General features: G+C 44.3%; 1 protein-coding gene across 1 annotated transcript in view; it reads left to right on the top strand.

The window, feature by feature from the left end:
* The window catches only part of dlg1 (discs, large homolog 1 (Drosophila)), a 94,378-nt gene that overhangs the window by 12,935 nt on the left and 70,952 nt on the right, over window positions 1-10,491 (top strand). Inside the window, exons 3-4 of the mRNA XM_015403199.1 lie at window positions 572-735; window positions 4,039-4,110. Of these exons, the coding sequence (XP_015258685.1) occupies window positions 572-735; window positions 4,039-4,110 (236 nt within the window). The remainder of the gene's footprint in view (window positions 1-571; window positions 736-4,038; window positions 4,111-10,491) is intronic.

Below are 10,491 nucleotides of genomic sequence, written 5' to 3' on the forward strand. Positions count from 1 at the left end.
CCTGGACGCTGCTGCCACAGTGCATGCTGGGACAGCTGTCAGTCTGTAGAACAGACAAGTCTGCTCTGATGCATTCTGGGTAAAGGAGGGGCGAGAACAACATCCGGGGACTTTGTCTGTTCTCGGTCTGCTGTTCTTGTGAATTGGAACCGTACTAGGGCTGAGGATGATGACGTTTCACGAGGACGCACAAGTACACATAGTGAGAACCGCCCTGGGACGTTGACTTTAGTCTGTTTGAGAGAACATCATAAGATTGGTGTTTAATCTTGGTGGAGCATGTTTAGATTCTGTTGTTTTCTCAGTGTGATAATCCCTGATTAGGATTGAATAATCTGAATCCTGTTCATATTCCGATGTTTCCTGATGAAGATGATAAATCCTGCGGATGGATCTAAGGGTTAGAGTCTGGGTTAAGAAGGTTCTGAACTTTCCCAGCCTTGACTGTAGCTGCAGGTCCGATTGGATTTGATCTTTAGGATCAGAACCAACAAATTAAATGTTGTTTGTGGGTTCAGTAGAACCTCTGACCTGATCCCTGTTTCCAATCATTTCTTCTCTGTCCTCCCAGATATCCAGGAATTTTACGAAGTGACCTTATTGGACAGCCAGAGGTGGGCGGAGTCTTCCAAAGGGCCGGATCCCGGCGTGCCCATCAACCTGTGGGACTTCTCCAGTCTCCAGAGCCCGACCGGAACCTCGGAGACCCTGCCCAGCCTTAGCACCAGCATCGAGGTAAGGATGTGCCGGGAACCGGTCTGGACCGGTTCCACCGCCGCCGCTCCGCTTCCCTCCATTTGTCCCGTGAACAAACGGAGGCGTCCTGCGGGCGGTAAAAATAGCAGCAATAAAAATAGATGAGAGGAGTTTAAAAATATCACGCCTTTGATTCTGCCGGGACAGAACCGCTCCGTTCTGCTGCTGTCAGAGCAGAACCGGCTCCAACCAGTTAGGACGGATCTGTTAACCCGAGCATCAGTGAATCAGCTGGATGGTTGTGATGGAATAAAGATGTTTAACATGAAGAGGCGGTTCTGAAGCTCAGATCAGTCTGTCATCAACAGACCGGTTCTGGTTCTTCTGCCTGGGTGAGCAGATGAACCGGACCATTAGAACCAGTTAGATAGGGAGGAAAACGGCCCGTCACCACCTCTGAGCAGGCGGATGAGTGAGCTGCTTTCAGTCCTCCATAATCCCCTGTTTGAGGAATTTATGGGATTATGGGGAATCTGGGAGCTGTTGGTGTGGGATTGGGTTTTAAATCAGAAGTTTGAGGAACGCTGCAGAACCAGAGAACGCTCAGAACCGTGTGGGGTTCTGCTGCGGAGCCGCTGGGGGGATAATGGAGGGAACGTTAATGTGTGGAGCTGCTGGGAGATGAAAACAGTCATCTGCTTTGCTCTTTTCCCAGCCAGAGGATTTAAAGGTTTAACTGGGAGGATTTTAACTCTTTGTTTGCAGCCGATCCACTCGGGTTGCTTTATTTGACAGAGATTAAGGTTCTGATCGGGGTAAAGATCGCTGACCTCTGGGTTTACTACAAAATACGAATTTATCTTAAAATAAGGACATTTTAGAATTGGATAAAACAAGTGCATTTTATCAGATTATCTTTTTTAGGGATAAGAAACAGTCCTTGCCTCCGTAGATCATCTTATTTACCTGTTAAAACAAACAGAATTTAAAAAGTTTTTACTTCAGATCAGGTTCGCTGTAAAATCCAGCTGCATCACAGCTTTATATAAACTATACTTTACTGGAGTCATTATTTTTTTAAACAGCATTTAACTTTCTTATGTTTTAAAAACAGACTCCTTTTGTGTCCTTTGGCCTGTTGGTATTTAAAATAAAATAAAAACCATCAAAATAAGTTTAAATAATTTCTCCAGATGATGCAAAGCTAAATGTGACGCCGTTACCATTAGTAATAAAACTAAAAAAATGAAGTCTAAGAAAGTTTTCATCCAGAACTGTAGAAAAATGTTCCTTTAATAAGGTAGAGCAGCAAAGCTTTTTTTCCTGCATTACTTTTACTTTTGTACTTTAAGTATTTTTAAAAATGGTACTTTTACACTTTTACTGGAGTAAGAAGCTGAAGTTTTTCCTCTGACTTCTATAAAAGTGTTTTTAAACTGTAGGATTTCTACTATATTCCTCTTGAGTAATAAATGGAAATCCTTTGGACAGCTCTGCAGCTGGACAGATGTTCCCTCCAGCAGCTGGACTTTACTGATCAACAGTTCTCCTGGATTAGATTTTTTCTCCTGAACAGGTTGATGATATTCCCACTTTTTCTGTTTGGTCAGACTCATTATTTAAACCAGATATTCCTTATTTTTAACATCTCCTTTATGTGGAGATTCTTTCTCCATCTAGACACGACCTTAATCAGCTGTTCTCCAGATGTTCTCTGCTAAAGTTTCTTTTTTTTTTTCACAAACCATCAATCTGGTTATCATTAATGGACCTTTTTAATGAACCATGCTGAGCACCTAGTTATTTATAACCTCTGCATGTTAATGAGGACTTTAATAAAACCTTAAACCTTAACTTGACAGTCCATAAATAAATACATAAAATAATATGAACTGATCTCCAGTCAGCTGCATCACACATACCGGAAAAGTTCATTGATGATACTCAATGAGGAATAAACTGAATTTCTACTGAGCTTTTTTAGTCATACTGAATGTTCACATAGATTTAAGCTCAATGTTGACCTACCTAATACACACACATATACAGCAGTAAGCAGAGCGTAACGAGGGATTAAGTGCGTTGTGACTGAGCAGAAGTCGTCCAAAGATTCAATGCTAGAGGAAACAGGGTTCTGCTTTTTGAATCGGGGGTTAAAATGCCTTCTCAAACTGTGCAGCTATAGAACATATAGATTCTCACACAGGTTCTCTTTCCAGTGGTTTTCATCTGTTAAATATGTAACTGTGTCATCTGCATACATAGAAACACAAGCTTATACTTATAGACGTCAGAAAAACAGTGGGCCAAACACTTAGCCTTGGGGTACACCTGTTTCCCCATCATTGTTTAGGGTATATTACCTATGGGTGTTTAAATCAAAGTGTGTTTTTTTTTTTTTTTTATTCTTGAATTAATATAAAATGAGTTCTTGGACAAGAATAAAACCAGATGATGTCCGGTGTAGGTACCAGATCTGATTGTCTCTGCCTGATCCGTCCTGCGCATGCGCCATCAGCTCATTTGTGCATCAAGATATCCATCTAGGTCACCCTCGATTTTATTTTGTTAAAGACCTAAATGACATTCTTCCCTCCCCTAAAAATAGTAAACGTACTAAAATATAATGTTTTAAAGGTTAATAATGTATTTCTTGAGAAAATAACATATCCAGTCTTTTTTTGAGCTGTATGTGTTTCTCTTATGTTAACCTTATGGTATATAGTGCATAAACTTAAGGAAGAAACGAGTAAATTTTGCTGGACTGCTCTGAGCATCTACAATGATGATGTCAGAGAAGCAGTTTAAGGAAGAAAATGTAAAAAGCATCAAACTTGTCTCACCAAAGTCATAAAGTCAGAGCTGTGGCTAGCTTAGCACAGCTAGCCACAGCGCTACCCAGCTCTCCCCCTTGATATCATGGTCTAACCGTTACTTCTTTCACCATAAACAGATTTTTACAGCATTTTTCTCAATAAGGTAAAACTTCATCGGTCATCAGACACGCTAACGCTACAGATGCTACCTACTCGGCTAATGGACGCTGTGTGATGTTATTATGGTTGTCTGGGCAACCACAATGATTTAGATCATGTGGCAACGTTCAGCCAATCATGCAGCGTAACATTGGCGTGTTCATGACCCGAGCAGATCTGGTACCCACACTGCTGGCGATGCATTCCTCTGAACAATAAAGGAGTTTCATCAAAGTCAAACGGCTGAAGTGTTTATCTGCTGGCTCCTGACTGGAGGTTCAGGTCCTCTTTCAGCTTGTTCTGTCATTGAATGCTGTCTTTCTCTTTCCTCTTTTGTCCGTCTGTAAACGAACTCTGTCCCTCGTAGGAGTCCCCCCTCCTTAACGAAATCCTGCACACGTTGGCGCAGGCCAAACTCTCCCCCTGCCATGACGGACAAGTAAGTACCGGAGCTCTGCTGTTGGTGGGGGGGTGTCGGTGTTGTCCACCTTCGCCGCATGTCCCATCCAGTCCTCGTGTGCTTTGGACCATCAGACGGGCGGGGCGGGGCGGGGTGTGGGTCCAGGGTCAGACGGCCTCAGTGCGTCGCTGTAGTTTGATCACAGCAGAATCTGAACGGGAGTGAAACCAGAACCGAGTCGAACTGGACCGCCTCTCTGGTTTCACGGAATGTTCTGGATGTTGTGGCGTTAAACCATCAGTGACATGTTGAGGCGGTTTGTGAGGCGTTCAGGCTCATGGTTCATCACGCTTCATTCGTTTTGGTTCATGTTGTTGGGTCTGAACAGTACACCTCCGGTGGGTCCAGAGGGAGGCGCTCATGGTTCTGAGTCCGTCAGTGGGAGGGGAAATGAGATGACTGCCCTAAAATGATAGTAACCATAGCAACCCAGGAGGAAAAGCCAAACTTCCAACATGGTGGAGATTTCTTTCCTTAGAACTTTTTCTATAACTTAATAGAAATGAAGTGAAATATACTTGTTTTTGCGAACTTACTTCAAAACAAAGTATTGAAAACCTTTTTTATCTAATAAACACATAAAAATGTTTATGATAGACTTTCTTCTCAGTTCTTCAGTCTAAAATTAGTGAAGGTTTTAGGTTTTATGTAAAGTCTCATTCCTTTCACTCCCTGGATGCCTCTGCGTATGGAGTCAGTAGCTCTTCATGAGGACAAAGGTCAAGAAGACGATGCTCTTTGGGACGAAGTTTAAGAGGATTAAGGTCAAGAAGACATGAGGACAAAGTTCACTAAGACGATGGTCATGAGGATAATAAGCCCCAGTCAGCTGCCTGGGTTGGTTGTGGAATCCCACAGAGAAGAGCTCCACTGCTGCTCCCAGAACCATCTCTATGGTGTCACCTCTCTAACGGATCAGAACCAGGAAAACAATCCTAAAAATGGTGTAGGCAGTATCATGGTGTGGGCCTCAACCACTGCCACATCTGGTGCTCTGGAAGTTCTAGTAAAATTCTCCAAACTCATTGGACAGAACTTCTTTTTCAATATATATATATATATATATGTTAATTTTTTAGAAGGCAACATGCGTAAATCATACCCAAGAATATGAAGCATAGCCAGTTAGTCACAGTCAGAGAAACAGGACCACACTGGAAAACAGGCCGATCTCCAACATCTATAAACAAAGGTGTTGATGGCAGCAGCACAACTGATGTTTCTCTCCAGGATGGAGTTACAGCCAAACAGGAACAGACCAGATGAAGCTACTATGAGAAAAAGCAGAGAGAGCAGAACGTTAGAGATTGAACTAACAGATTCTGCAGAGTGGGAGAATAGAGAGATAGCCACAGTCGTTTGTATAGCGGTAATGTAGTTCCAAAGTCAGGGAGAGTATCCAAACATGCAATCTGGGAGTCTATGTGACAGAACTTCCTGAAACAAAGTGAGGTGCTCACAGCTGATTGGCTGAGATGAAGATCAGGCCGTTTGTTTAAGAGATGATCTTCAAAACCTGCTAAAACAAGGAAGTCCTCAACATGAGGCCAAGGTCTCCTGTCCCGCTTTATTTAGAAAGATATTTTCCTCAAGAACCAAAGTTCTGCTCAGAACATATTAGATAATTATAGAAAATGCCTTTTTATGGCAGTAGAACCCCTAAAAACCACGCAGCATTATGCAGTAGATGGTATATAGAGAAATCTGCAGAGGGAACTACCAACCAATCAGGATGAACTCCTGCAGGTTTCATCAAACTGGATATTACTGTCCGCTTGCCGACCGATTTATAAACCCATCATTTGTTCACAAGCGACAAGCGATTGATTCTCTAGCGCCAAGATGAAAACAAACCCTGAGCTGGCCTGACCCTGGAGCCCCCCTCCCCATCTAGTTTGTTTCCCAGCGCCGCAGATGTTGGCCGACTGTGGGACCGACTGGAGTTGTACTGGTGTTCAGGACCTGCATCCATGGTGGTGGTTGGGTTGGTGTGGATTTTAGTTGTGTTGCTCTGCAGAAACATCAGCCATCCTCTCATCTGTTCAATGTTTGAAGCTTTACTGGTTCTGATGGGCGGGTGTTAAAGGTCAAGCTCTGCCTTACAATAAAGGAAACTGGGATTCTTTGATGGGAAAAACGCGCATGGGTTTGGGACCATCAGAACCAGACTGTCTACTGTCTAGAGGTCCGGCTACAGTCTGAACCCTCAGAGGAGATGCTTTTTAAATTGTTGAATTGTGTTTTTTTTTTTTCAAAATACTGAACCAGGACCGGAAATGTTTCCTCTGAGCTTCTGGTTTCATAAAGGTTCTGACAGAATCCGGTCGGGTTATTCTGTCATTAGCGCTTCATTTAACCCTCAGAGACATCACTGCTGTTGGTTCCAGCGACCAACAAAGCGCAGCTCCAGATTCCACTGTGCTGAGAACAGGAGCTGCTCAGGTCTCTCTTTAGGTCCAGAACTGCTTTAAAAGACCCGGGCCGTGGTTCTGGACAGACCAGTCTGGGCTTCTAACCGTCACCTGATCTAACCTTTAGAAAACTTCAAATACCAGAACCTCAAACATTTGGGTTTCCTTCTCTCAACAGTTAGCTGTAATTTTGGCCCATGCTTCATATCAGAACCGGCAGAACTGGGTCAGGTTTTCTCTCTGTCTCCCTGAGACCAATAATTTGCTCCTTGGCTCAGATCAAACTCCATGATGGCCTCTTTTGAGGTTTGCTGAGGGACATTGTCCATTTGGAGACAAACCAGTCCATTTAACCTTCTGCTCTGTCTCTTATAAGGAGGCATCTGCTGGTGAAGATTCTCAGTCATCAAGGTCATAGTCATTCCAAAAAAAGTTAAAATCATTTGTCTGGACTATGTTTCCAAGTTTGAAGACCTTTCTCTTCCATCCAGGAAACTTTTTCTATTCACAATGTCAGAAATGGCCTTGAGTTCTAGACTTATACAGTAGCCCAAAATGTCCAAAATGGGAACATTCTGGTCCTCCAAAGAGTGTCCTCTGTCCATAAGGTGTAGATGGACCCGGGCCGTGGTTGAGGAGTTGATGCTGCAGTGTTTACACCTTCTGTTCTTTCCTCCTGTTTCAAATCAATAACTGGTGACTTGTTGGACGTAAAACCTCAGAACGCCACAGCAGAATCGAACGCCATTATATCTTTATCCTCTGTTGTTGGTGTGATACAGTGGACTAAAAGATGAAGACAAAAGTCTTTGACGTTCTGCTGAGTTCTGAGACCTGGGTTTAAAATGTTCCTGATGTTCTGAGGAGCTCGTATCAAAGGTTTAAATCACACTAAAGGTTCATTTCTTCCAATATTTCAATAAAGCTGCAGCAGAGCAGCGGACAGGTACACCTGGGACACCGCTGACATCACTTCCTGTGTGCTGCTGGTAACGAAGCCATGTAACACACCATATGATGATGATGATGATGATGACACACGCACCCTGGGCGACCACATGACGGATTCATGGAAGTGTGAAAGATTGGGACTTGTGTCTCCTGCCCACACAGCTTGTTTTTCCCTCCCTGTTATGTTCAGAGCTTCCTCTTCCCATAAACGATCTAGATTGTAATGGAAAGAGTTCCTGGGTCCGGAGGGATCCAGTTCTTGGTCTTCCTGGACTCTTCGCCTAGTTGGTTCAAGTTTTTTGTCTAAAATAAAATCTTTTCTATGAAAAACATGAAACTTTGAAATGATCTATCACTTAAGATCTCTAGCTTTGCTGCCTGTTTATAAACACATGTTTTGTTTTTTCTTTATTTTAGTTCTAAGAACAGCCTTTCCCCCCCTGTTTAAGTTATCTTTCATTAATAAAAAAACCGTTTGTAAATTCGGAGAAATCCGAGCTTTGCGGCGGTACTTGAACGCATCCTCTGTGTTGAGGAGCGGGAGTGTGAGAGGTTCAGGTCCGGACCGGGCTGAGGGCGGACCGGGGGGAGGGAGGAGCTGCCTCACCGGTGAGAAACCACTCTGACTCGGGTAGAAGTGGCAGCGGCAGCCGGTCGGTCGGTCTGCGTGGACTTAGCGGCGTCTGTGGAGGAAACACGCGGGATGAGATGCTGACGCTGCCGGGGTGTTGCCTCCCCGCTGCCTCGGAACGATGGACTGCATCTGTATCGTCTCAACCAAGGTAAAAAAAAAAACGGGGAAATGATCGCAGCACAGCCGCTGCAGGCGGAGGGTCTGACCCGGCATGGGTCGGTGAACAGTTCGGCATCTTTCAGTCTGTCAAGCCGCTTTTCTTTGGTACAAAATGTACTTTTTTTATCGCTCCCCTCCGCATCTTAGCGGCTCTGCCTCCACTGAGGCTCATTAACGACGCGAGGCAACCAATAAAAATACCCTGATTACTGATTAAAGTTGGTTATTTTTTAAAAACTAATTACAGCCGAATTAAAGTAAAACACTTTAAATCTAAAGTGGGGTGTTTATGTACATTTTAAAATGATTTTTTATATCCGCAATGGGGGACGATTTTTATTTATGATTTTTTTGTAAATGGAGTTTGGCTTTAAACTTTTGATCATATAAAAAATCATTATTTGATTTACTTAAATTGCTAAAACTATGTTAATATCCATAAAATTAGAATTTCTACATCCTTGCAGTTTATTTGTTTTTGGATTTTTTTGTAATAAATGTTTACAAATGTGACTTTTTTTGCTTACATTTTATTTGGTGATTGGTTCTGTTTTCACTCCTTGGAAATATTTGATTTAGGATATTTCTGTTTAGTTTTTCCCTCATGAAATCAAGCTGTGACTCCTAGATAATCAGCTTAATTGTAAAATTAGTTTCTTTTGTTGGTAAAGTATTGAAATGCCTCCCAGGTTGGGATATTTCAGATGGTTTTATTGATATTTGATCAGAAATCATTGAACAGAACCAGATTTCTTCAGATGAAGGTAAATCTCTGCAGCTCTCTCTGCTTTTGGCGGATGTTCCTCTTTAACAGTGTAAACGTTTCTGGTTCTGATGTGCGGGTCAGAGAAACGGGTTAAAGTTCTCCTTCAGTCCTGTAGCCCCTCCAGCATCCAATCATCTGAACCGACTCACTCAGCATCATGGCCGCTAAAACCGACCCGTTAATGCGGATCTTCTTTAGGAGGATCTGTAGCATCAGACGGTCTCCTGGTGGAGCAGGGTTCCTGTTCAGTCTGTGTTTTGGACCGATCCCAGAGGAGGTTCTCCCCCCGGTGCAGCTCGGTTCTGTTTGTGTTTGTAGGGCAGGATCTATTTTCAGCTCTCAGCAGGCGCGATGCTTCCCGCCCCGCCGACCAATCAGGAGGAGTAGAGGAGGGAAACGGAACGAGTGAAGGTGATCCAGCCGGGTTCTGGCTCAGAATGACACTCTGTTGGTTCTGAAGAACCTCTCTCACCAGAGCGGCTTCTGATTGGTCGGATTTGGCTCAGCGTGACAGGAAAACATTTCATTGGTGCCGATTGATCCTAGAAAAACCCAAACTGGCGGTTTTTCTGGTTCCCAGACCAGCCTGGGCTCCAGAACCCCCTCAGCAGCGGCTCCGTCTGTTGCCTGCTTCCCTATGGCTGTATGTCTGTCTGGACTTTAACTAGGCCACTGTGGTTTGGTACCACGGTTCTGTTGAGGACCCAGTCCATCCCTGTAGGAGGTGAAGTTCCAGTCTGGTTCTGCTGGTACAGAAAGAAGCCCGCACCATCATGCTTCCACCACTGTGCCTGCTCCTTCATTCAGATCCTAATAGCCTGCTGTTTCCTGCTGTGACCTTTGACCTGCTACCTGAGGTGGACATGAGAGGTTCTGCTCATTTCTCTGGACAGATATTCTCCTCTGCGGTCAATCCTGGGGTTAAAGGTCACTTGATCTTTCAGCTGCAGGAGGTCAGGAGGTCTGATGGGTCATGAAGCCGTGATGTCAGCTAGAATCTATTTAACATGAAGCTTTAAACATCCATGAGTGCTTTCTGGATGTTAGGAAACATGCCTGCTTCCTCCCGCCTGCAGGTGTTTGAGCTGATCTCAGGTGAACAGGAAGTCAGTCTGCCTCCAGTTCTGAAAGGTAGCGCCTTAAACATCTGAACCTGCCGCTGCAGATCGATCCTAAAGCTCCTGATTCTGAAGGTTCTGGCCTGGATGTGGAGTCCAGTTGGAGGAGGGTCAGGGACTGGCTGTGCTCTGAAGGCCGAGGAGGAAGGAGAGCACTGCTGCATGTTTATCAGCAGCAGAGCGGGAGCTGCCAGCAGACTGCAGGGAGTCTACAGGAACAGACGGAGAGGGCAGGGAGGAGGAGCTCTGTCCTGCAGGAGGCGCCGAGTCAGGAGCTGGTTCAGCAGCTTTCAGGAGGAGAGTTGGTCTCTGCAGACCTTC

Source organism: Cyprinodon variegatus, unplaced genomic scaffold (assembly GCF_000732505.1).
Source record: "Cyprinodon variegatus isolate N-32 unplaced genomic scaffold, C_variegatus-1.0 Scaffold1458, whole genome shotgun sequence".
NCBI classification, from domain to species: Eukaryota; Metazoa; Chordata; class Actinopteri; order Cyprinodontiformes; family Cyprinodontidae; genus Cyprinodon; species Cyprinodon variegatus.